Source organism: Mauremys mutica, chromosome 4 (genome assembly GCF_020497125.1).
Source record: "Mauremys mutica isolate MM-2020 ecotype Southern chromosome 4, ASM2049712v1, whole genome shotgun sequence".
Taxonomy (NCBI): Eukaryota; Metazoa; Chordata; order Testudines; family Geoemydidae; genus Mauremys; species Mauremys mutica.
This window is the reverse complement of record NC_059075.1, coordinates 156,838,622-156,864,372: the sequence shown is the minus strand read 5'-3', so window position 1 is coordinate 156,864,372 and position 25,751 is coordinate 156,838,622. Positions and strand designations below refer to the sequence as shown.

General features: G+C 65.8%; 2 protein-coding genes across 5 annotated transcripts in view; both read left to right on the top strand.

Annotated features, from left to right (window-relative positions):
- Nucleotides 1-1,232: 1,232 nt before the first annotated feature.
- Nucleotides 1,233-12,118, top strand: LOC123368000 (linker for activation of T-cells family member 1-like). Of its 2 annotated transcripts, none has more exons than XM_045012413.1 (12): nucleotides 1,233-1,679; nucleotides 2,149-2,185; nucleotides 2,625-2,677; nucleotides 4,015-4,078; nucleotides 6,421-6,482; nucleotides 7,311-7,337; nucleotides 8,629-8,692; nucleotides 10,217-10,302; nucleotides 10,783-10,836; nucleotides 11,166-11,228; nucleotides 11,526-11,591; nucleotides 11,992-12,118. In XM_045012413.1, the coding sequence occupies exons 1-11, from the start codon at nucleotides 1,517-1,519 to the stop codon at nucleotides 11,582-11,584; spliced, it is 732 nt and encodes a 243-aa protein (XP_044868348.1). In that variant the 5' UTR covers nucleotides 1,233-1,516; the 3' UTR covers nucleotides 11,585-11,591; nucleotides 11,992-12,118. The 2 variants fall into 2 exon arrangements, with proteins under 2 accessions (XP_044868348.1, XP_044868347.1); XM_045012412.1 differs by having other exon boundaries at nucleotides 2,086-2,185.
- Nucleotides 12,119-17,815: 5,697 nt separating this feature from the next.
- The window catches only part of LOC123368003, a 14,046-nt gene continuing 6,110 nt past the window's right edge, over nucleotides 17,816-25,751 (top strand). For 2 of the 3 annotated variants that reach the window (XM_045012418.1, XM_045012416.1), the window contains exons 1-11: nucleotides 17,816-17,917; nucleotides 18,128-18,164; nucleotides 18,397-18,434; nucleotides 18,524-18,589; nucleotides 19,122-19,148; nucleotides 22,339-22,372; nucleotides 23,181-23,221; nucleotides 23,347-23,379; nucleotides 23,601-23,645; nucleotides 24,740-24,767; nucleotides 24,975-25,042. In XM_045012418.1, coding sequence (XP_044868353.1) covers nucleotides 17,821-17,917; nucleotides 18,128-18,164; nucleotides 18,397-18,434; nucleotides 18,524-18,589; nucleotides 19,122-19,148; nucleotides 22,339-22,372; nucleotides 23,181-23,221; nucleotides 23,347-23,379; nucleotides 23,601-23,645; nucleotides 24,740-24,767; nucleotides 24,975-25,042 — 514 coding nt within the window. In that variant the 5' untranslated portion in view covers nucleotides 17,816-17,820. The remainder of the gene's footprint in view (nucleotides 17,918-18,127; nucleotides 18,165-18,396; nucleotides 18,435-18,523; nucleotides 18,590-19,121; nucleotides 19,149-22,338; nucleotides 22,373-23,180; nucleotides 23,222-23,346; nucleotides 23,380-23,600; nucleotides 23,646-24,739; nucleotides 24,768-24,974; nucleotides 25,043-25,751) is intronic. The other variant, XM_045012419.1, reaches the window with a different exon arrangement.

The window sequence follows — 25,751 nt, the reverse complement described above, 5'->3', positions numbered from 1 at the left end:
CGCTGGGATGGAAACCGCAGCTGCAGAGACGGAGCCAAGCGGCGCCTGAGCCAGCAGCCCCGCTCCCTCCACCCACCTGCTGCAGCAGCAGATCCAGCCTCCCCCACCCCGGTGACTCAGCCTTGCCCCTACCCCAGGAACCGCCGGGATCCGGCCCCACCATCAGCCCAGCCTGGGGCCCGGCACGCTGGGTGCTGCACAGCCCCCGCGAGAGACGGGCCCTGCTATGCCCGGCTCAGGCTCAATGGCCGATCACACAGCCGGGCAGCAGCAGAGCCAGGGACAGAACCCAGGCGTCCTGGCTCCCAGCCCCGCCTGTCCGCCCAGCTGTAACCCACCAGGCCCCACTGCCCACCCCTCCCCGAGCCAGGGATGGAACCCAGGAGTCCTGGCTCCCAGCCCCCCTGCTCTAACCACCAGACCCTGCTCCCCTCCCTGAGCTGGGAAAGAACCCAGGAGTCCTGGCTCCCAGTCCCCTCCTGCTCTAAACACCAGCCCCCACTCCCCTCCCAGAGCTGGGAGAGATCCCATGCACTGTTACAGACTAGGGACCGAATGGCTGGGCAGCCGTTCTGCAGAAAAGGACCTAGGGGTTACGGTGGACGAGAAGCTGGATATGAGTCAGCAGGTGCCCTTGTTGCCAAGAAGACCAACGGCACATTGGGCTGTATAAGTAGGGGCATTGCCAGCAGATCGAGGGATGTGATCGTTCCCCTCTATTCAGCACTGGTGAGGCCTCATCTGGAGACTGTGTCCAGTTTTGGGCCCCACACTACAAGAAGGATGTGGATAAATTGGAGAGAGTCCAGCGGAGGGCAACAAAAATGATTAGGGGGCTGGAGCACATGACTTATGAGGAGAGGCTGAGGGAACTGGGATTGTTTAGTCTGCAGAAGAGAAGAGTGAGGGGGGATTTGAGAGCAGCCTTCAACTACCTGAAAAGGGGGTGGGGGCGCGGGATTCCAAAGAGGATGGAGCTCGGCTGTTCTCAGTGGTGGCAGATGACAGAACAAGGAGCAATGGTCTCAAGTTGCAGTGGGGCAGGTCTAGGTTGGATATTAGGAAACACTATTTCCCTAGGAGGGAGGTGAAGCACTGGGATGGGTTCCCTAGGGAGGTGGTGGAATCTCCTTCCTTAGAGGTTTTTAAGGTCAGGCTTGACAAAGCCCTGGCTGGGATGATTTAGTTGGGTTTGGTCCTGCTCTGAGCAGGGGTTGGACTAGATACCTCCTGAGGTCCCTTCCAGCCCTGAGATTGTAGGAGCCCTGGATCCCCCCCCCCCCCCAGGTGCGATGGAGCCCGTCTCTCTGGCCGGGGCCCCCCCAACCCCCTCTGCCCCCCAGGTGTGATGGAGCCCGTCTCTCTGGCCGGGGCCCCCCCAACCCCCTCTGCCCCCCAGGTGTGATGGAGCCCGTCTCTCTGGCCTGGGCCCCCCCAACCCCCTCTGCCCCCCAGGTGCGATGGAGCCCGTCTCTCTGGCCGGGGCCCCCCCAACCCCCTCTGCCCCCCAGGTGCGATGGGGGCCGTCTCTCTGTCCGGGGCCCCCCCTAACCCCCTCTGCCCCCCAGGTGCGATGGAGCCCGTCTCTCTGGCCGGGGTGCTCTGGGCCGTCGTGCTGGTTCTCCCAGCCGTGCTGGCCACGGCTCTCTGCATCGGCTGCCGGGACACCGGCTCCCCTGGTAAGTCCTGCGCCCCCCCCACCCCATCCAGCGTGTGGGGGGGCTGCACATGGGCTGCCCCAGCTCCAGCCATGGGGCAGCGTGATATTCACCCCAACGCACAAGGGGACCCAGTATCTGCCCCCCACCCCATGCCTTGCTGCCCCCCAGGTAGCCCCACCCCTGCTCCCACAGAGGGACCCCACACACATGCCCTGCTCCCCCCAGGGACACCCCACAAACACCCTGCTCCCCCCAGGGACACCCCTACCCCTTCCTCCCCCCGAGCCCCCCAACATACACCCTGCTCCCCCCCGAGCCCTCCAACATACACCCTGCTCCCCCCCGGACCCACGCCAGCCCCCTCCCCCGTGCTGGGCTACTATGGGGGGGGTCCTGTCCCCTCAATCTCTCCCCTCCCCCGCAGGAGCAGAGTGGGCCGGACCCCCCCTGCCCCCACCCCTAACGCTGCGCCCTGCTCTCTCGGCAGCCCACGGAGCCCAGGCGGTCGGGGACTACGAGTACAAGTGAGTCCGTGTCCGTCGCACAGCGAGGGGGCACCAGGCAGGGGCTCGGGGTCCCTGGGGCAGGGGCCGGGGCAGTGGGGGGTGGGTGTGAGGGGCTGGGATTGGCCAGGGGGGATGGGTATGGGGGGGCTCCCTTGGGGGGAGTTTGGGGGGGCAGGGGGCTCCCTAGGGGTATCTGGCAGGTTTGGGGGGGAGGGATAGCTCAGTGGTTTGAGCATTGGCCTGCTAAACCCAGGGTTGTGAGCTCAATCCTTGAGGGGGCCACTTAGGGATCTGGGGCAACAATTGGCCCTGCTAGTGAAGGCAGGGGCTGGACTCGCTGACCCTTCAGGGTCCCTTCCAGCTCTAGGAGATGGGTCTAGCTCCAATTATTATCTACAAAGGTGCTGAATGGGGGGACCTTGCCTGGCTCTAATGACGTCTTCTCTGCCCCCCACAGACCCCCACCTTGTGTCCCCCCCAACAGCTTCATGGTGCTGACCCGAGCCAACTGTGAGTACCCCCCATGCACCCCACCCTGTACCCCTGCACCCCATCCCCTATCCCCAACTCTGTACCCCTGTGACCCCTCCTATCCCCTGCACCCCATCCCCTGTTCCCCACCCTCACCCTGTACCCCTGTGACCCCTCGTATCCCCTGCACCCCACCCCCTATCCCCCACCCTGTACCCCTGTGACCCCTCGTATCCTCTGCACCCCACCCCCTATCCCTGTGACCCCTCGTATCCCCTGCACCCCACCCCCTATCCCCCACCCCACCCTGTACCCCTGTGACCCCTCCTATCCTCTGTACCCCACCCCCTATCCCCCACCCCCTATCCCCAACTCTGTACCCCTGTGACCCCTCCTATCCCCAGCACCCCATCTCCTATCCCCCACCCCCACCCTGTACCCCTGTGACCCCTCATATCCCCTGCACCCCATCTCCTATCCCCCACCCCCACCCTGTGACCCCTCGTATCCCCTGCACCCCACCCCCTATCCCCCACCCCACCCTGTACCCCTGTGACCCCTCCTATCCCCTGCACCCCATCTCCTATCCCCCACCCCCACCCTGTACCCCTGTGACCCCTTGTATCCCCTGCACCCTATCCCCCACCCCACCCTGTACCCCTGTGACCCCTCCTATCCCCTGCACCCCACCCCCTATCCCCCACCCCACCCTGTACCCCTGTGACCCCTCCTGTCCCCTGCACCCCACCCCCTATCCCCCACCCCACCCTGTACCCCTGTGACCCCTCCTATCCCCTGCACCCCACCCCCTATCCCCCATCCCACCCTGTACCCCTGTGACCTCTCGTATCCCCTGCACCCCATCTCCTATCCCCCATCCCACCCTGTACCCCTGTGACCTCTCGTATCCCCTGCACCCCATCTCCTATCCCCCACCCCACCCTGTACCCCTGTGACCCCTCGTATCCTCTGCACCCCACCCCCGAACCCGGTGACCCCTCGTATCCCCTGCACCCCACCCCCTATCCCGCTCCCCACCCCCTATCCCTGTGACCCCTCGTATCCCCTGCACCCCACCCCCTATCCCCCACCCCACCCTGTACCCCTGTGACCCCTCCTATCCCCTGCACCCCACCCCCTATCCCCACCCCACCCTGTACCCCTGTGACCCCTCCTATCCCCTGCACCCCATCTCCTATCCCCCACCCCACCCTGTACCCCTGTGACCCCTCCTATCCCCTGCACCCCGTCCTCCACCCCACACTGTACTCCCTGCTCCCCCATCCCCTGCCATGCGCCCTGCTGCACCTCCACACCCTGAACCCCCATCTTCCCGCCCCACTGCCCCCAGTCAGGCCAATCTCCTGTCTCCCCAGATCCCTCCAGGAACCAGATCAAACAGCAACCGGTGGCGCCCGCTGAGCAGTTCCTGTCCATCCCGTGAGTACCCCAGTGACCCCCCCCTGCCCCGCCCCCCCGGGACACCCCCACCCTGAGCAGTTCCTGTCCATCCCGTGAGTACCCCAGTGACCCCCCCCTGCCCCGCCCCCCCGGGACACCCCCACCCTGAGCAGTTCCTGTCCATCCCGTGAGTGCCCCAGTGACCCCCCCTGCCCTGCCCCCCCGGGACACCCCCACCCTGAGCAGTTCCTGTCCATCCCGTGAGTACCCCAGTGACCCGCCCTGCCCTGCCCTGCCCCCCCGGGACACCCCCACCCTGAGCAGTTCCTGTCCATCCCGTGAGTACCCCAGTGACCCGCCCTGCCCTGCCCTGCCCCCCCGGGACACCCCCACCCTGAGCAGTTCCTGTCCATCCCGTGAGTGCCCCAGTGACCCCCCCTGCCCTGCCCCCCCGGGACACCCCCCCCCTGCGCAGTTCCTGTCCATCCCGTGAGTACCCCAGTGACCCGCCCTGCCCTGCCCTGCCCCCCCGGGACACCCCCACCCTGAGCAGTTCCTGTCCATCCCGTGAGTACCCCAGTGACCCCCCTCCCTGCCCTGCCCCCCCGGGACACCCCCACCCTGAGCAGTTCCTGTCCATCCCGTGAGTGCCCCAGTGACCCCCCCTGCCCTGCCCCCCCGGGACACCCCCACCCTGAGCAGTTCCTGTCCATCCCATGAGTACCCCAGTGACCCCCCCCTGCCCTGCCCCCCCGGGACACCCCCACCCTGAGCAGTTCCTGTCCATCCCGTGAGTACCCCAGTGACCCCCCCTGCCCTGCCCTTCCCCCCCGGGACACCCCCACCCTGAGCAGTTCCTGTCCATCCCGTGAGTACCCCCCTGCCCCCCCCAGGACACCCCCCCCGACACCCCCCTCCCTGCCCTGCCCCCCGGGACACCCCCACCCTGAGCAGTTCCTGTCCATCCCGTGAGTTCCCCAGTGACCCCCCCTGCCCTGCCCCCCCGGGACACCCCCACCCTGAGCAGTTCCTGTCCATCCCGTGAGGACCCCAGTGACCCCCCCTGCCCTGCCCCCCGGGACACCCCCACCCTGAGCAGTTCCTGTCCATCCCGTGAGTACCCCAGTGACCCCCCCCTGCCCCGCCCCCCCGGGACACCCCCACCCTGAGCAGTTCCTGTCCATCCCGTGAGTGCCCCAGTGACCCCCCCCCTGCCCTGCCCCCCCGGGACACCCCCACCCTGAGCAGTTCCTGTCCATCCCGGGAGTACCCCAGTGACCCCCCCCCTGCCCTGCCCCCCCTGGACACCCCCACCCTGAGCAGGTCCTGTACATCGCTGAGTTCCCCCCAATCCTTCCACCCCATGGGGCTTCCCCTCGATCCCTGCCCAGAACCCGTGGGCTCCCCCAGTGCTCCATGAGTGCACCCCACAGGCCTTAGCTGCCCCAGGCCCGGTCTCTGGGGCTGGTGGGTGCCGGGCGGGCCCCACAGACACAGCTGGGGGGGGATGGGGTGCTGCGGTCACCTCACTGTGGTGTGTCAGCAGGGATAAGTCAGGGCGTGTGTTGGTGCAGGCGTGTCAGAGCATGTCAAGGTGTGTGGTGCAAGCATGTCAGGGCGTGTGTTGGTGCGAGCGTGTCAGAGCATGTCAGGGCATGTGTGGGTGTCACAGAGCCACAGGATCGGGGCTACAGCCCCCAGCTTTGGAACAGACCCCTGGGGTCCCACTGGGGTGAGCCCCGCGAGTCCCCCTAAGCCGGAGCCCGAGGGAGACGTGTCGCCGCCAGCGCCAGCTCCGGCGGGCCCAGCCGGGTTCCTGTGGGACTGGCCGGGCACAGCCCTCGGGTAGCCCAGAGAGAAGCAGGTGAAAGCCCAGCCCGGCCCAGCCATGCGGCCGAGACCCCCTGGCTCCCGCTCTGGGCCCTGTCCGCTCCCTGGCTCCGTCCCGGGGGAGCAGCTACGCCAAGCCGCCCCCCGCCAACCCGTCCCAGCCCCGCCTGGCCCCTCTGAACTCGCCGGCGGGGCAGGCCTGGCTGGCTTCCTGCGGGTGTCGGGGGGCGCCAGGCAGTCGTTAGCCAATGTCCTGGTGATTGGCTTTGCCATTGTCCTCACACACGCTCCATGGACCTGGCCCAAACCCGAGACAGCTGGGCGCCCCTCCCACCTGCATCGCGGGGCCTCTGCAGAGAGCACAGAGCCCCTCCCACGCGCTAGTGAGCAGTGCAGCCTCTGGGGAAACCGAGGCACACACAAACTGGGGGCATGGTAGGCGTGTGCTCTGCCTGGGGCAGGACGTGGTGGGGATGGTGGGGGTGTCCGTGTGCTGGCTCGGGGGGCTTAGGCCTGGCCTGCCCCTCCTAATCCAGCCTCCCCATTTCCAGGCGATCCCCACAGGCGCCCCAGAGCCGCCAAGTCTCCTTCACCAGGACAGAGACCGACAACGGTGAGTGGGGGGATTGGGGGGGTGAGAGAAATGGGGACGTGCAGACAGAAACACGGGGAGACGGACAGGGGGATGGGCAGGCGGGCGGACGGCTGAGGGGTATGAGGGGGATAGTCCTGATGGACAGACAGACAGACGGACAGGGGGATGGGCAGAAGGGGGATGGATGGACGGCTCGGGGTACAGGTGGATGGATGGGGCGCAAGGCGGATGGGAGCTGGACGGGCGGGTGGCTGGGGGGCTGGACAGATGGGATAGTCATGATGGACAGACGGACAGGCAGATGGGGGATGGGCACATGGGATAGCAGTGATGGACAGACAGACGGACGGGGGGGCAGGCAGACAGGGGACGGACGGACAGGATAGCAGTGATGGACAGATGGACGGACGGGGGGACAGGCAGACGGGGGCACAGGGAGATGGGATAGCAGTGATGGACGGACGGGGGGACACAGGGACAGGCGGATGGGTGGACAGGCAGACGGGGACGGACGGACGGGATAGCAGTGACGGACGGACGGGGGGACACGGGGACAGGCAGATGGGTGGACAGGCAGACGGGGACGGACGGACGGGATAGCAGTGACGGACGGACGGGGGGACACGGGGACAGGCAGATGGGTGGACAGGCAGACGGGGACGGACGGACGGGATAGCAGTGACGGACGGACGGGGGGACACGGGGACAGGCAGATGGGTGGACAGGCAGACGGGGACGGACGGACGGGATAGCAGTGATGGACAGGCAGAGATATGGGGAGGATGGGGGACGGGGGTCGCTGGGCTTTGGGGGTGACTGACACCTTTTTCTCCCCTCCCCCTCCAGACAGCGTCCCCAGCTACGAGAACGAGGGTGAGTCTGGACACCCCCCAGGTAGTGTGTGGGGGTGGGGCAGGGGCCAGTGTCAGGACGGTAAGGTGGATAGAAAACTGGCTAGATGGTCGGGCTCAACGGGTAGTGATCGATGGCTCCATGTCTAGTTGGCAGCTGGTATCAAGCGGAGCGCCCCAAGGGTCGGTGCTGGGGCCGGTTTTGTTCAATATCTTCATTAATGATCTGGACGATGGTGTGGACTGCACCCTCAGCAAGTTTGCAGATGACACTAAACTGGGAGGAGTGGTTGATACGCTGGAGGGTAGGGATAGGATACAGAGGGACCTAGACAAATTAGAGGATTGGGCTAAAAGAAACCTGAGGAGATTCAACAAGGACAAGTGCAGAGTCCTGCACTTAGGACGGAAGAATCCCAGGCACTGCTACAGACTAGGGACCGAATGGCTGGGCAGCAGTTCTGCAGAAAAGGACCTGGGGGTTACAGTGGACGAGAAGCTGGAGATGAGTCAGCAGGTGCCCTTGTTGCCAAGAAGGCTAACGGCATTTTGGGCTGTATAAGTAGGGGCATTGCCAGCAGATCGAGGGATGTGATCATTCCCCTCTACTCAGCACTGGTGAGGCCTCATCTGGAGACTGTGTCCAGTTTTGGGCCCCACACTACAAGAAGGATGTGGATAAATTGGAGAGAGTCCAGCGGAGGGCAACAAAAATGATTAGGGGGCTGGAGCACATGACTTACGAGGAGAGGCTGAGGGAACTGGGATTGTTTAGTCTGCAGAAGAGAAGAATGAGGGGGGATTTGATAGCTGCTTTCAACTACCTGAAAGGGGGATCCAAAGAGGATGGATCTAGACTGTTCTCAGTGGTAGAAGATGACGGAACAAGGAGCAATGGTCTCAAGTTGCAGTGGGGGAGGTCTAGGTTGGATATTAGGAAACACTATTTCACTAGGAGGGTGGTGAGGAACTGGAATGGGTTCCCTAGGGAGGGGGTGGAATCTCCTTCCTTAGAGGTTTTTAAGGTCAGGCTTGACAAAGCCCTGGCTGGGATGATTTAGTTGGGGTTGGTCCTGCTTTGAGCAGGGGGTTGGACTAGATACCTCCTGAGGCCCCTTCCAACCCTGAGATTCTATGGGTCTATGTCCGCTGCCAGGTGGGGGGCAGGAGGGTGTGAGGGGTGATGGGGGGTGGGTTGGGCAGCGGGTCAGGGCAGCAGGGTGAGGGCAGGAGGGGAAGGGGCCGGGGGAGAAGGGGGCAGAGCAGCCGGTGCTCCCCATGCTAACCCCCCCCCCTCTGTGTCTCGGTTGCAGAGCGGCCCCGTGGGGATGACGACGACAACGACTATAACAACGAGATCTACATCCCCGGCTACGTGTACGGGCTGCTGGGGGGGGACAGGGAGATGGGGTGGGGGGGAGTCAGGCTGCGGGGGGGAGACAGGCTGTTGGGGGAAGATGGGCGGGGAGACGGGGGATGGGGAGACGGGCTGGGGGGTATGGGCGGGAAATGGGGTGGGGGCTGGGAGATGAGGGGTGAGGGGAGACGGGCTGTTGGGGGAAGATGGGCAGGGAGATGGGGGGTGGGGAGACAGGCTGGTGGCGGGGAGATGGGGGGTGGGGGGAGACATGCCGGGGGGTGGGGGTGGGGAGATGGGGGGTGGGGAGACGGGCTGGGGGGGCGGATGGGGCGAGGAGGCCTGGGGGGGACAGGCCATGGGGTGGCAGGGCTGGACGTGGCACTGGGTCCAAGCCTGGGGGGTCAAAGGTCATGGATGGGAGTTGTGACAGGTTGCCCCCCCCTTGTGGGTCCCACTGAGCCCCCCGGCTCCGCCCGCCTGGGCTCGCCCCCCTGCCCTGCAGAGCCAGGCCCTCCAGCCGCCTCCAGCCCACGCAGGTAGGGCCAGAAAGTCCCAGAGGCGGAGCTCAGCTCTGCCTGGGAAGACTCGGCTCGGGGATTGCCCAGCGTTCACGTGCAACCCCCTGTGGGGAGTGAACCCCAAATCGTGTCCCCTTGCGCTGGGCCGGTCTCTGTGCAGCGCAAGCGCCTGCAATCCGCCCCCCCACCCCCCCGGTGGGAGCACAGCTGCCCCGCCCCCAGCTCTGAATTCCACACACCCGTTCGAGTATATCACCCACGGCCGGCAGCTGTGAGCGATGCTCGGGGACAGCAAACAGGACAAGGCAGATTAGCTCAGTGAACCGGCAAACCGCGTAACCCGCGCGCGAGGGAGGAGGCGAATGAGGGACTCCTCCCCTGCGCGAGAATCGGGCTGGCTGACCCTCCGGGCACAGGCTGCCGTGGCTTTCCCACGTTTTCTTACACAGGCTAAGGATCCTTCCAGCCTGGGCCCCTCGCCTCCCCCAGGTCAGGCCTGGCCCCTCGGCTGTCTCCAGGGGTGTTGTAGCAGGGAGAGGGAGGTCCCCCCAGGATGTCGTTTCCCCCTTTTCTATCTTCTCCCCACGCGCTGGAAAGCTCTTCTGCTGTGGCCTGGCTCAGACAGTCCCCGTTGTGTGGTGCTGTCTCTGAGGGGTTTCTGGGGTGATCCCTGCGCTTGTGCATTGCCTCCATGAGCCAGTAACGGTGTCGTACCTGGCAGGCGGCTTGTGGGTGTTCTCAGCCTCACAACGTGTTTCAGTAACTAACACACACAGCCAGACTTCATAACCTCACATACAACGGCAGCCCATCCAATCCAAGGAGATGTCCCTGTCTAGCAGATCAGGACGTTTAGAATGACCCCTCACAAGGCAGCCTTTGTACAAACATACCGTGGAGTGGTGAATATGGGGGTGTCGGGGTGTCACAGGGGTCATTGCTGGGGGGGCAGGGTCAGAGCCAGGAGGTCAGTGCATGCTCCGGCTGCTCAGTCTCACCCTTCCCGTCCCCCTCCCCCCGCAGGGAGGTGCTTCCCGACAGCGTCACCGAGACGTCCCCCACGGAGCTGGTCACCTCGGGGCCGGAGCTCAGGGACAGCGTGTCCTCAGGTGAGTTGGGGCCACCGCCCAGCCCACCCGTCTCCCACAGGGCCTGAGCGGAGACCCCTCAGAGGGCCACTCTGGGTACCTGACCCCCAGCCTTGGCCTAGGCCCATACAGTCCCCGGGACCATTTCAGAGTGGATCTAGTGTCGGGCAGTTCCACCGTCCCCTGCAATCAGCATTAACCTTCCTCTGCCCCCTGGCATTGCGCTGTGGGGGGAGGGGGCAGCTACCTGACCCCTTCTTGCCCTGGTCACTATCCCATCCCCCGCGCCCCATTTGGGTGTGTCCCCAGCCCCCAGTCACCCAGCTCTGTTGGGATCCAGGAGTAATTGATGGGGCGAGGAGTGACCTGAACATCTCTGGGTGGGTCCCAGACTGGAGCCTTGGGGGTGGGGGCTGGGGGGTTCCCAGGGTCCCTGCTGTGGGGAGACGTTGGAGGGCAGGCCCTCCCCGCTCACTGACCCCTTCTCTCGCTCTCTGGCAGTGGCAATGGGGGATGAGTACGAGAACATGCCGGAGGCCCAGAGGGAGTCGCTGGGTGAGTGCGGGGCCCCCAGCCCCGTCTGTCTGTGCCTGGCCCAGCTCAGGGAGGGGGGATCCTGGAACTGGGGCTGACTGGGGGAAGGGCCCATGGGGACGAGCAGCAGGGGAGGGGTTGGGGGGAGGAGATGAGACTGAACCCCCCACACACACCCCGGGGTCCCCCGGGGGCCGGGTCGGGATCCCAGTGCCGGGGGGGGGGGATTGTAGTGGGGACTGAGCCCCCCAGGGCCCAGTGCATGGGGTCCCCTGGGGCAGTTCCTCCATCCCCGGTCAGGGGGTCCCCCTGCACTCCCTGTGCTCACTGCCCCTGATCGCTCCCCACAGCCGACAGCCTGGAGTACGTCAACATGCCAGAGCCTGGCTCCAGCCTCCCTGACGCCCACTACGGTGAGTGTGTGTGTGTGGGGGGGGGGTACCTGCCCCTCCCCTGCTATTGTGAGTGGGGGGGTCCCCGAGCCTGGGGGACCCTTCCCTCCTCGCTGGGGCCCCGGGAACCTCCTTACAAGCCAGGGGTGTGAGTAGCGCCCAAGGGGGCTGGGCTGTGGGGAAGCCCCGTGTGTGGGGCTGGGGGGGTTCTGGGGAGCCGGGGGGGGGTCTGGAGCGGTTCTGGGCCAGCCCCATGTGGCAGGTCAGGGGGGCGGTTCCGGGGGAGCCTCGTCTCACCCCCTCCGGCTCCCGTCACAGGCGCCAGCGACCGGGAGAGTGAGGACGATGGGCCCGATTACGAGAACCTGCACCGCTGAGCGCGAGGTACCGACGCCCCCGGGCCCCCCCCCACGCCTGCCCTGCCCCCCCCACACCTGCTCTGCCCTGCCCCACCTCCGCCCGGTGCCCTGCCCCGCCCCCCCCACACCTGCCCTGCCCCACCTCCGCCCGGTGCGCTGTCCCGGCCCCCCCCCACGCCCGCCCTGCACCCCAAACCCTGACCCCTCCCCACCCTCACCAGCACTCCCAGGGCCACACCACATGGGAGCCTCCACAAAGGACTCTGGGAGGGGAGGGGGCCCCCCACCTCCTGCCCCCCATGGCTGGGGCTGCAGCCCTCCCAGCAGGAGGGGCTGGGTCCCCGTTACCCTGGCCGGCCGGGTCCCCCCAGCGTCGGGGCCCAGGCCAGGTCTGTCCCCCCGTGACCCCCGGCTCTCTGTTGCAGGCAGACCCCCAGCTCTGGAGAGCGACACCCCCCCCCCCCTGCGGGGAACCTGCCTTCGAGGAGCGAACCAACAGCTGGATGAGCCCCCAGGAACCTCGCCACAGGGGGGCCTGAGAACCCCCCCCCCGCTGGCCCCACCTCTGCACCCCACGTCCTGAGAAACCACCTGTGAAAGCCCCACCTGGGGCCTCCGTCTGCCCCCCGGATTCCCCTCCCCCCGGCCACCATCGTTAATTTATTGCCCTTCCCCCACTCAATGCTGGTTCTGCACCTTTTCTGACATAGCCTGAGAATTTCCCAGCATCCTTTGAAGTCTCCCCCCCATGTCCCCCCCCGGGGGGGCAGCCTGGGCCCCCAGATACCACGGGGGGCGCAGTCACGTGGGCCGCACTGGGAGCCCCCCTCCCTCTGCTGCGCTGAGCGACCCCAGCGCGTCCAGTCTCTGAATAAAGCCGTAGGTGCCACCTGCGTCCCTCTGTCCCAGGGCCTGTCTTTGTTCTCCTGCCGAGGGGCCGGGCTGGCCCCTGCCCCAGCTCGGAGCTGCCTGGCCGGGGGGGGCACCGGCCGCCCTGGGGGCTGTGTGCTGAGCAGGGTGGGGGTTGGGCCCTGGCCCCACGGGATCCGCTGCCTGGCCGTGGGGGGCACCGGCCGCCCTGGGGGCTGTGTGCTGAGCAGGGCCGGGGGTCGGGCCCCACGGGATCCGCTGCCTGGCCGTGGGGGGCACCGGCCGCCCTGGGGGCTGTGTGCTGAGCAGGGTGGGGGTTGGGCCCTGGCCCCACGGGATCCGCATTGCCGGGTTACACAGCGCGGGGGGCAGGGGCGTTACCGCCGAGAGCCTCCGGCCAGGACCCCCGCTGGCTCTCGCCAGGGTGGGCAGTGGGACAGGGGCCCTTCTGTGCACCCATGTGAGCCCCCCCGCCCCCCCCCATCCCAGCCAGGAGCTGTTTTCTCTGTGCGCCCGGCCTAGCGGGAGTGACCGGGATCCTCACGGGGCTGCCCCATCCCCCCTGGAGCTGCCCTGCCCTGCCCTGGGGAGCCACACAGTCCCCCCCCCCCCAAGGCAGGTGAATGGGTCCCCCCAGCACTGTCATGGGGTCCCCGGGCGCTGCTCTGGAACTGCTCCCCACCAAGCCAGGCAGGACTCTGGGAGCCTCCTCTCCCTTGGAGCAGCCTGTCTGCAGGGCAAGCAGCTCCCCCGGCTTCACCTCCTGGGTCTGACCTTGGAGCATTCAGCATCCTCTGCCCCTCCGTGCGCTTCCCCCAGCGAGTCCGCCCAGGCGGGGTCCTGGGGGGCCAGAGGGTCCTGCCCCCCCACTGCGCAGTCAGACGTGACTCTCAGCCAGCCAGTGACACAGAGGTTTATTCGATGGCAGGAACAGGGTCTAACACAGAGCTTGTAGGTACCGCGAACCGGACCCCTCGGCCGGGTCCATTCTGGGGGGCAGTGAGCCAGACCCCCACGGCTGCCCTCACTCCTCGTCCCCAGCCAGCTCCAGACTGACAGCTCCTTTCCCGGGCCAGGAGGTCACCTGACCCCTTTGTCTCCAACACCTTCAGTTGGCACCTTTGCAGAGGGGGGCCCAGGCCATCAGTTGCTAGGAGACAGAGGGTCGGCCGTTTATGTGCACTGGCCCATTACTTTGCAACAATCTCACCCCTAGTGTCACGGACTCACAGATGGTGCTGTCGGGGACTCGAACCCCAACAGCGAAGTTCGTTGTCTGACCGCAGAGAGACAGGCAACACCAGCAAGGTCCGATCAAAAGTTCTTTATTGACAAGTGCACGTGTCAGTAAAGAACAGCTCGTATCCGAAGAGAACCAGCAGCTCCTTTTACAACTAAGTATAGGTTATATAGACAGTTCCGTCGCGTCACAAATTATTCATTTCACACAACCCATATCCCACCCCCCTTTGGTTAGTAACAAACCCTAATAACAAAGCACATCTGTCTTTCTTTATAATGTAAGCAAGTTGTGATGCCCCAGCAACTTTCTTATCAGTATGGTTGCCAAGCACCAGAAACTGGAAGACAGAAGTTAACAATGAACCTAAGACAGAAACAGGGAGTGAATACAGGGAGGCTGGCTCCCTATCAATCCTTCAAACACTCCCCTCTCTTATCTCACTTTCTCCCAGGGCTTTGTGAAACATGCTGCTTCTCAGTATTTTTCCACTCTGAGATTACCCAGAAACCTCTGTTAGCCTGACTTCAGTCAGGTTGGCATAACTGGGTTTTGTGCTGCATCTTTATTCAGGCCTAACGGTGCCCACGCGTGGCCCCGTGTGGTCCGTGGGGGTGCCCCTTTCAGTGCGACAGCCCTTCTCGGGGGGCCCCTCTCTCCTGGGGTCAGGCCCCTCCACCTCCTGGAGCCGCACCTCTCTGAGCCTCAGCACGTCTGTCTCTGCCGTGGGCCCCCCAGGGAGTCCCCTCGCTCTGGACCCCCCGGGCCTCCACCCCCGAAGGGGACGATGCCCCCCCCCCCGCCCTGTTCTCTAGCCCGGAGCGACTCTCCCCCAGCGTAACACAGGAGGTTTATTGAGAGCTGAACCCAGCACAGGAAACTCTCAGGGCCTCAGGCCTGGCCTCCCCGAGCCCAGCATATCCCAGTCCCCCTGCAGCCATGGGGCTCTGCCTGCTTCCCCTCTCCAGCCCTGAGCCCCCCTGCTCCCAGGTGGGTCTCCGATACCCCCGGCCCCAAGCCCCCTCTGTCCATTGGCTTCTCTCCAGGGACACAGGGTCGTAAACAGGCAGGCCTGGGTCTCCTCTGCTCTCAGCCCCCCTCTGGCCCCTCTGGCTGGAGCTGGCTGGTCAGGTCACCGGGGTCCTCTCCCCGCAGCCCATTGTCCCCACTGGCCAGAACCGGCTGCGACTCCTGAGCTGGGTCTCCGGGTCCCCAGGTCACCAGTCGCTGGGGTCTCCATCCTCCAGGCCGGGCCGGGGTCCCGAGTCCCTCTCCGGTCCTGTGTCCCAACAAACTCCCTCTCCCCCCCCCCTCGTTAACCAGTGACACCCGGGGACACTGAATCCCACCCCCCTGCATGCAACCCCTGGGAAACCACAAAAAGATAGGAAAATCCTCCACTTCGTCACACCTAGAGACTTAAGAAATGCATGGGGGAAACTGAGGCACCCACACAGTATTCAGAGGAAACATTAACAAGAGCCCCACTTCATCACATCAGCGCCTCACAGGGCAATGTGGGGCAGGGGGACAGTGCTGGTACCCCCAGGGCACTGTGCCGGTCGGTGCAGCCGAAACCTGGGCTCCTGGCCCTGCCCCACAACCCGTGGGGGTCAGGGCATGGCACACTGGGAGGGCAGCACCCAGACCATAGAGCGTACATGGGGGTGGGGGGAGGTTTGCAGGAATCAGGTCCCTGTTGGCCCAGGCACAGCACACAACAAAACAGCCCCACAGCCAGAGGGGCTGCCCTGCCCCATAGCAACTGGGGTGCTGCGGTGATGGGGGAGGCCGCAGGCGGTCCGAGGCCGTGGGGAGCAGTGGGGGGCTGTGGTGCGGCAGGGGGGAGGTAGGATAGGGCGAGGGAAGGCAATGGAGCCCCGCTGGGTGCTGGCCAGGGGAGGAGGGGGGGCTCTACCCCCCCCCCCCGAGCAGGGGGCCCTGTCGGAAGTGGCAGGCAGCTGTGGGGCAGGGGGAGGTGACGCTCTGACAGGAAGCCCCAGTACAGGCGATGTGCTGTCACACCCGCCTGCTGCAGACTCACAGCCAGACTCCTGAGCGCAGGTGAGTGACCCGTCGGGCCAGAGTGGGGGGCTGGGGGTGCCCTGCCGTCCTGCCCCACAGCACGGGGGGGGAGCTGCTCTGTCCCTGCCGTCCTGCCCCACAGCGTGGGGCTGGGGGAGCTGCCCTGTCCCTGCCGTTCTACCCCACAGCACAGGGCGGGGGAGCTGCCCTGTCCCTGCCGTTCTGCCCCACAGCACATGGGGGGCTGCCCTGTCCCTGCTGTCCAGCCCCACAGTGTGGGGGGGGGAGCTGCCCTGTCCCTGCCATCCTGCCCCACAGCACATGGGGAGCTGCCCTGTCCCTGCCGTCCTGCCCCACGGCACGGGGGGGGGGAGCTGCCCTGTCCCTGCTGTCCAGCCCCACAGCGCGGGGGGTGGGGGCTGTGTCCCAGAGCTCAGGCGGCACCATGCAGGAAGTGCCGGAGCGGGGCAGGGAGCCAGGCCCCACATGGGGGGGCATAGGGGGCACAGACCAGGGCCAGGCCCCATTGACTCCGATGGAGCTACGGCCGAGTGATGCCAGCCTGGGGTCTGGCCCCACTGGTGCTAATAGAGCGTGGCCGATGGCCCCTGCTCGCTTCCCGCCCCCCCGCTGCCTCACCACATCCTGCACCGCCGGGCAGTGGAAACGTGTGGGGGAGGGGAGGACCGGACTCGAGGGGCTCAGGGCCAGGCCGGGGTGCTGCCCTTCACCCCCGTCATGGGGCAGCCCCCTCGGTGTGTCACTAGTGCTTCCCACCCGGGCCCCCTCGCCTCGCCCGGCCCGGCGCTGAGCCCTATTTCCTTGTGGGCGTTCAGCACCCGCGGGGTTAACGACGCCCGGCCCTGGGCTGGCTGCGGTGCCCACGGGCGGGCGCTGCCAGGGAGCTGCCTGCCTGGGGCACCCGGTGGGGTAGCAGCACCTGGGCCCGCTGCCTGCTGCAGGGCCGGGGGTGTCCCGGGGTCCCCGGGCGCTGCTCTGGAACTGCTCCCCACCAAGCCAGGCAGGACTCGGGAGCCTCCTCTCCCTCGGAGCAGCCTGTCTGCAGGGCAAGAAGCTCCCACGGCTTCACCTCCTGGGTCTCTCCTTGGAGCATTCAGCATCCGCTGCCCCTCCGTGCGCTTCCCCCAGCGAGTCCCCCCGGCGGGGTCCTGGGGGGGCCACAGGGTCCTGCCCCCCCACTGCGCAGTCAGACGTGACTCTCGGCCAGCCGGGGACACAGAGGTTTATTCGATGACAGGAACACGGCGTAGGGGTCCGGCTCGCGGTACCTACAAGCTCTGTGTTAGACCCTGTTCCTGTCATCGAATAAACCTCTGTGTCACTGGCTGGCTGAGAGTCACCTCTGCCTGCGCCGTGGGGGGGCAGGACCCTGTGGCCCCCCCAGGACCCCGCCGGGGGGACTCGCTGGGGGAAGCGCACGGAGGGGCAGAGGATGCTGAATGCTCCTAGGTCAGACCCAGGGTTATTAGGCGACAGGAACGCCGCGTAGGGCAGAGCTTGTTAGCACAGAAATCAGAGACTTTCAGCCAAGTCCAACTTGGCAGGAGGGGGGCCCAGAGCCAGGGCTGGTCCCGCCCCCCCCCCCCCCAAGCCAGCCCAGACTGACTCGCTTCCAGCTGCCTGGCCCCTGCCCGGCCCATTGCTCCTCCTCCGGCCTTTGTCTCGCCCGGGCCAAGAGTCGCCTGGTGTCATCCCCCTCCTGGGTCTCTGGTGGGGCCACAGCATCCCTGCAGGCAGCTGGAGCAGCCCCCGCAAGTCACACACCCCTATTCCCACCACCTGGGCATTGGTGCACACACAGGGAAACTGAGGCACACACGGCTCTCATGCCAAAGAGTAAGACTCACATAGGCTCACCTACAACATAATGAGAAAATCCCCACTTCGTCACAGGGGCTGGGGCCCGCTGCAGGGCCGGGGGCTGGGGGCTGTGCCCCCTGGGGGGGGGAGGGGGCTGTGTCTGGCCGTCCCTCTGTCCAGGCAGGGCACTGCAGGCTGCCGCGGCACAGCGCCCATGGGGCGGGGGCAGGGGCGGGGGGGGGGTGTCTCTGCTGTTCTAACCTGTCTGTCTCCCATTTCTCTCCCCACAGAGCTGCCCATGGCCTGGGCCGAGGGCACGGCGAGTGGCTGGGTGGGGGGCTGGGCGCTCGTCCCCCTGGGGGGCTGCCTGCTGCTCTGCGGGCTCTGCCGGAGAAGTGAGTGACGGGGGATGGGTGGGTACAAGGGGCAGGGGAAGGGAGATGGGGCTGGGGTGGGGGAGGGGAGATGGGGCTGAGGGCTGGGGGAGGGGAGGGGAGATGGGGAGCAGGGGGGCACAAGGGGCGGGGGAGGGTGGCGAGGGAGGGAGCTTGGGCTGTTTGTTAATGAGGTGACATCACTGACCCATCTCCCCACCACCCCCCCAGAGCTTCCTGTTTTCCCCCCATGGGGCCCACAACCCAGGTAAGTGCTACACCCCCCCTCCCTCCCCCGCAGAGCTGCCCCTCCTTCCCCATGATGCCGCCCCTCCCCATATCCCCCCCCCGGAGCTGCCCCCACCCCCCAGACGCTGCCCCTCCCCGTCTGCCCCCCCCCGGAGCTGCCCCCGCCCCCCAGATGCTGCCCCTCCCCATCTCCCCCCCCGGAGCTGCCCCCTCCCCCCAGACGCTGCCCCTCTGCCCGTTGTGTATTGCAGGGACTCGCCTCCGGAGCTGGGGCCACGCTACATCTCCGGTGAGTCCCCGGTGCAGGGCCGCTGCCCCGCTCCTTACCCTGGGGGGGCCAGAGCCCCCCAGCACAACTCACCCTCCTGTTCCCCCCAGATCCTACCGCTGGCACCAGTGTCGCCGCAAGCCCACGGCCTCCTGTGGGCCCCAGGAGCACGGACAGTGAGTCCCCCCGGGGAGCGGGGTGAGACGGGGGGCAGGCTGGATAGAGATGTGGGGCTGGAGGGGACCTTGAGAGGCCACCACCACGTCCAGCGCTGGCACCGAGGCAGGGCCAGGAACCCCAGAGCGGCCCCGAGAACCCCCCAGTTATGGGGACCCCCCAGCCCGTCCCGAGGCTGAATGTTACCGGGTTCGCTAATGTCAGACCGTGCGCCCTGGCTGCCCACGACGCCCATCGCTGCTTGTCCTGCCTCGGGCCAGAACAACGGGCCCCGTCGTGGTTACAGCCCCCCATAACCTACCTGAACGGCCCCCAGTCGTCTCGTCTCTGCACTGAGCACCCAGGTTTAACCGCCCCCACAGGCCGGTCTGGGGCTCCCCCCCGGCCTCTCCCGCCTGTCTCCAGCACAGACGTGTGACCTGGGGCCCGGGGCGGCCGGGCCTGGGCACCCTGCGGGTGACGGGGGCCCGCGGGGCGGGGGGACGGAGGGCTGCGGAGCTGGTGTCACAGGCGCGTTTCCCCTCTCTCTAGACGAGGACGAGGACGATTTCCAGTATCGTAAGTACCACGGCGACAGGCGGAGACCAAAGCTCCCAGGCAATCCTGGGACGCACGGCGCGCCCACATGTGACACACCTCAGAGACACGCAGCGCCGAGACACGCAACCCTGCACTATGCACCCCGAAACATGCATCCTGCAGCGCACCCCCGGCACTACACACCCCGAAACACGCATCCTGCAGCGCACCCCCGAAACACGCATCCTGCAGCGCACACCCGGCACTACACACCCTGCATCACACTCCGAAACGCATCCTGCATTGCACCCCCGGCTCTACGCACCCCAAAACACACACCCTGCATCGCACCCCGAAACACGCATCCTGCATCACACCCCTAGCCATGCACCCTGCATCACACCCCTGCACTACACACCCCGAGACACACACCCTGCATCGCACCGCTGCACTATGCACCCCCAGACACGCACCCTGCATCGCACCGCTGCACTATGCACCCCCAGACACGCACCCTGCATCGCACCCCAAAACACGCATCCTGCATCACACCCCTAGACATGCACCCTGCATCACACCCCTGCACTACGCACCCCGAGACACACACCCTGCATCGCACTGCTGCACTATGCACCCCCAGATATGCACCCTGCATTGCATCCTGAAACACGCATCCTGCATCGCACCCCGCACTATGCACCCCAAAACACGCACCCTGCATCGCACCCGCAGACACGCACCCTGCATCACACCCTGAAACACGCATCCTGCATCGCACCCTGAAACACGCATCCTGCATCACACCCCTAGACATGCACCCTGCATCGCACCCCTGCACTACACACCCCAAGACACATACCCTGCATCGCACCGCTGCACTATGCACCCCCAGACACGCACCCTGCATCGCACCCCAAAACACGCATCCTGCATCACACCCCTAGACATGCACCCTGCATCACACCCCTGCACTACGCACCCCGAGACACACACCCTGCATCGCACTGCTGCACTATGCACCCCCAGATATGCATCCTGCATCGCACCCTGAAACACACATCCTGCATCGCACCCCCAGACACGCACCCTGCATCACACCCTGAAACACGCATCCTGCATCACCCCCCCAGACACACACCCTACATCACACCCCGAAACACGCACCCTGTGTCGCACCCCGAAACGCCCCCTGCATCACACCCCCAGACATGCACCCTGCAGTGCACCCCTGCACTACGCACCCCGAGACACACACCCTGCATCACACTCCCCACACTACGCACCCCCAGACACGCTGTGACGCAGTAGGGACTGTCTGCATGGTGGGTGGAAGAGCAGGGGGTGACTTTAGGTGAAGGACGGTACCTGAGCCTGTAACCTGAGCCAAGCAGGGGGTGGGAGGGAGTCAACACCTTTGCCCAGGAAGCTGGACAAAGGAAGAGAGCCGGCTGGAGGGGGTTTTAGTTTCAGGTTTGGGCTGGCTGGGAAGCCGGGGTCTAAGCTCCCTGAACCCCCAGAAGGACTTGACTGAGGGGTCCTGGTTGTACCTACAAGCCCTGCTTGGGACTGTGTTCCTGTCGGCTAATAAACCTGCTGTGTTACTGGCTGGCTGAGAGTCCCGGGGAATCGCAGGAAGTGGGGTGCAGGGCCCTGACTCCCCCACACTCCGTGACACATGCATCCTGCATCGCACCCCCGGCACTACACACCCTGAAACACGCTCCCTGCATCACACCCTGAAACATGCATCCTGCATCGCACCCCCAGACACGCACCCTGCATCGCACGCCTGGCACTACGCACCCTGAGACACACATCCTGCATCACACCCCTGCACTCACACCCCAAAACACACACCCTGCATCACACCCCAAAACACACATCCTGCATCGCACCCCGAGACATGCATCCTGCATCGCACCCTGAAACACGCATCCTGCATCGCACCCCCAGACACGCACCCTGCATTGCACGCCTGGCACTACGCACCCTGAGACACACATCCTGCATCGCACCCTGAGACACACATCCTGCATCACACCCCAAAACACGCATCGTGCATCACACCCTGAAACACGCATCCTGCATCGCACCCCCAGACACGCACCCTGCGTCGCACGCCTGGCACTATGCACCCCGAGACACGCATCCTGCATCACACCCCTGCACTACGCACCCCCAGACACACACCCTGCATCACACCCCAAAACACGCATCCTGCATCACACCCCTGCACTATGCACCCCGAAACACGTATCCTGCATCACACCCTGAAACACGCATCCTGCATCGCACCCCCAGACACGCACCCTGCATCGCACGCCTGGCACTATGCACCCCGAGACACGCATCCTGCATCACACCCCTGCACTACGCATCCCCAGACACACACCCTGCATCACACCCCAAAACACGCATCCTGCATCACACCCCTGCACTATGCACCCCGAAACATGTATCCTGCATCACACCCTGAAACACGCATCCTGCATCGCACCCCCAGACACGCACCCTGCATCGCACGCCTGGCACTACGCACCCTGAGACATGCATCCTGCATCACACCCCTGCATCGCACCCCGAGACACGCATCCTGCATCGCACCCCTGCACTACGCACCCTGCATCACACCCCGAAACACGCATCCTGCATTACACCCCCAGACATGCACCCTGCATTGCACCCCAAAACACGCATCCTGCGTCGCACCCCCAGACATGCACCCTACATCGCACCCCTGCACTACACACCCTGAGACACACACCCTGCACTACGCACCCCTGCACTATGCACCCCCAGACATGCACCCTGCATTGCACCCCAAAACACGCATCCTGCGTCGCACCCCCAGACATGCACCCTGCATCACACCCCCTGCACTACACACCCCGAAACGTGCAGCCCTGAGACACGCACCCTGCACTACGCACCCCCAGACACGCCCCCCTGCATCACCCCCCCCACAGTACACACCCCCAAGACACACCCACCCCAGACAACGGGCCTGAAACGCACTGCGCAGCCCCCCACCCCTGCACTGCAGCTCCCCACCGCTGCCACCACCCTGCAGTGCGGCAGAACGGGACAGAGCTGCCTAGGCCGGGACCCAGAGGTGGCAGCCAGTGTCTGGCATAGAGCCTGCCCGGCCGGCTGCCGTGCCCCCGTGTGCGGGGCGGGGGGCTCGCGTCTCTGCATGGGAGTCACCGTCTCTCCCCCTCTCTCCTCACAGCTCCTGCCCCGTGGACAGAGTCGCGGCAGACCCCGTAGGTGTCAAACCCCTGCCCACGCCAGGGCTCCCCTCTGCCCACACTGCTCCCCCGGACCTTCCCCAGCCCCGTCTAGGGGTCGCATCCCCAAGGGGGCCACCAGCCCTGCCCAGGAGCTGGCTACTTGGTGTGGAGTCCCAGTTAGCCGGGAGGGCTCTGGCTGGGCAGGGGAGGGGGGGGTCCCGGCTGGGGAGGGGGTCCCAGCTAGGGAGGGGTGCAGTGGGGGTCCCGGCGGGGGCAGGGAGGGGGTCCCGGCTGGAGAGGGGAGGGGGTCCCAGCTAGGCAGGGGTGCAGTGGGGGTCCCGGCAGGGGAGGGGAGGGGGTCCCGGCTGGGGAGGGGGTCGCAGCTAGGCAGGGGTGCAGTGGGGGTCACGGCAGGGGAGGGGAGGGGGTCCCGGCGGGGGAGGGGGACGCAGCTAGGCAGGGGTGCAGTGGGGGTCCCGGCTGGGGAGGGGAGGGGGTCCCGGCTGGGGAGGGGGTCGCAGCTAGGCAGGGGTGCAGTGGGGGTCCCGGCAGGGGAGGGGAGGGCGTCCCGGCTGGGGAGGGGGTCGCAGCTAGGCAGGGGTGCAGTGGGGGTCCCGGCAGGGGAGGGGAGGGGGTCCCGGCTGGAGAGGGGAGGGGGTCCCAGCTAGGCAGGGGTGCAGTGGGGGTCCCGGCAGGGGAGGGGAGGGGGTCCCGGCTGGGGAGGGGGTCGCAGCTAGGCAGGGGTGCAGTGGGGGTCCCGGCTGGGGAGGGGAGGGGGTCCCGGCTGGGGCTGGGGGGCCAGGAACCCCCCCGCTCTGACCCCACTCCTTCCTCCCCACAGGGTCTTTGAGTCCCTGAAGCAGGCCCGGGAATCTGGCACCGGTGAGTGGGGCCTGGGGGAATGGAGACCCGGCCTGTGCTGGGGGGCTGGGGGCAGCCCCGCTCCCGCTCCCCGTGCCCCGGCTGCACCCCCGTGTCTGTCTCTAACCCCCTGTGTTTCTCGGCAGACGTGGACAGTCACGGGAGCTACGTGAACATCAGTGAGTGCTGGGGGGGGGGAGGACGTGATGGGGGGGTCTCCTGGCTCTGCACCCCAAGTCCCGTCCCCAGCCCAGCGCTGTGGGGGGAGGCTGAGGTTGGCAGGAGGGGTGCGGGGGGGGATGGGCGAGTGGTGGGGGGCAGGGGAGGGGGTGGGGCGGGAGCACTTTGCTCTGCCCCCAGGCCGTGGGGCCGGGCGACTCAGGCTGCGTCTCTCTCTCAGACTCCGAGGAGGACTATGTGAATCTGCAGGGTGCCAATGGGGGAAGTAAGTGAGACATGGACCCCAGCCGGGCCCCCTGTGAGACCCTGCCCCATAGAGACCCTGCCCCACTGCTCTGCCCCATAGAGACCCTGCCCCATAGAGACCCTGCCCCACTGCCCTGCCCCAACAGAGACCCTGCCCCACTGCTCTGCCCCATAGAGACCCTGCTGCACCCTTCTTCCCCCAACAGAGACCCTGCCCCACTGCTCTGCCTCCATAGAGACCCTGCCCCACTTCCCTGCCCCATAGAGACCCTGCCCCCCTACCCTGCCCCCAAAAGAGACCCTGCCCCACTGCTCTGCCCCATAGAGACCCTGCTGCACCCTTCTTCCCCCAACAGAGACCCTGCCCCCTAGAGACCCTGCCCCACCCTCCTGACCCCATAGAGATCCTGCCCCACTGCTCTGCCCCCATAGAGACCCTGCCCCACACCCCTGCCCCCATAGAGACCCTGCCCCACTGCCCTGCCCCATAGAGATCCTGCCCCATAGAGACCCTGCCCCACTGCCCTGCCCCCAAAAGAGACCCTGCCCCACTGCTCTGCCCCATAGAGACCCTGCTGCACCCTTCTTCCCCCAACAGAGACCCTGCCCCACTGCTCTGCCCCCATAGAGACCCTGCCCCACACCCCTGCCTCCATAGAGACCCTGCCCACTGCCCTGCCCCGCTCCTCTTAGAAACCCCTCTCTGGCCCTTCTGAGAGGGACCCTGCCCCACCCCTCTGTTTACCCACCCATCTATCCCCAGACACCCCCCTCCATCTATCCATGGGTGCACCCCACATGCCCCACCCTAGATTCCTGCTAAAGCAGAGTTTTGGGGGCTCCTGGGTTACCAACACCCCCAAGTGGGAATGTTCCCCACTGAGGGCACCTCAGCAAAGGCACCATGGGGGTGGGGGGTGTCGCGAGTTTGGCCCATGCTGAGCCACGGGCACGCCCCACACACAGGCTGGGCTGGTGCCCCACGTTCCATTGCCGGGGGGCAGCCTGGGGCCGGCCCACCCTGGGCGGGGCGCTGTGTGCGGGTGCTGACGGCCCCCGATCCGTGTGCCCAGCCGCTCCTCTCACCCCACTCCCCTGCCTTGTGCTTTGCAGGCTCCGTGGAGAAGGACAAGGAGTATCTGTGAGTACTGGGGGCTGCGCCCTGGCCTGGGGGGGGGGGGGGACAGGGTGAGCTGGGGGGGGGACACTCAGCTCAGGGGGGGGGGGGTCTCGGGGCCCACGGGTGTGTGTAGGGCCTGACCCCTTCCTGAACACATCACCCTGGGGGGGGAGGCTGGGCCCCTGCTCCATCCACACGGTCACCTCTCTGCTCCCTCCCCATCTGCAGGGAGGTGCTTCCACTGGGGGCCGAGAGAGCCGGGCCCCACAGGCAGCAGGGCCCCAGTCCCGACGAGGGTAAGTGCATGTGTGTGCGTGTGCGCACACCCTGGTGTGTGCATTTGTGCATGTGTGCACACCCTGGTGTGTGTGTATGCGTGCAGCCCCTGTGTGTGTGTGCACACACTGGTGCGTGTGTGCAGCCCCTGTGTGCATGTGAGTATGTGTGCACCCCCGGTGAGTGTGCGTGTGCAGCCCCTGTCTGTGTGTGTGTGTGTGTGTGTGCGCAAACCCAGGCATGTGAGTGCATGTGTGCAGCCCCTGTGTGTGTGTGCGCAAACCCAGGCATGTGAGTGCATGTGTGCATCCCCTGTGAGTATGTGAGACCAAAGCAGACTGTGACGAACTTCAAAAAGATCTCACAAAACTAAGTGATTGGGCAACAAAATGGCAAATGAAATTTAATGTGGATAAATGTAAAGTAATGCACATTGGAAAAAATAACCCCAACTATACATACAACATGATGGGGGCTAATTTAGCTACAACGAGTCAGGAAAAAGATCTTGGAGTTATCGTGGATAGTTCTCTGAAGATGTCCACGCAGTGTGCAGAGGCGGTCAAAAAAGCAAACAGGATGTTAGGAATCATTAAAAAGGGGATAGAGAATAAGACTGAGAATATATTATTGCCCTTATATAAATCCATGGTACGCCCACATCTCGAATACTGTGTACAGATGTGGTCTCCTCACCTCAAAAAAGATATTCTAGCACTAGAAAAGGTT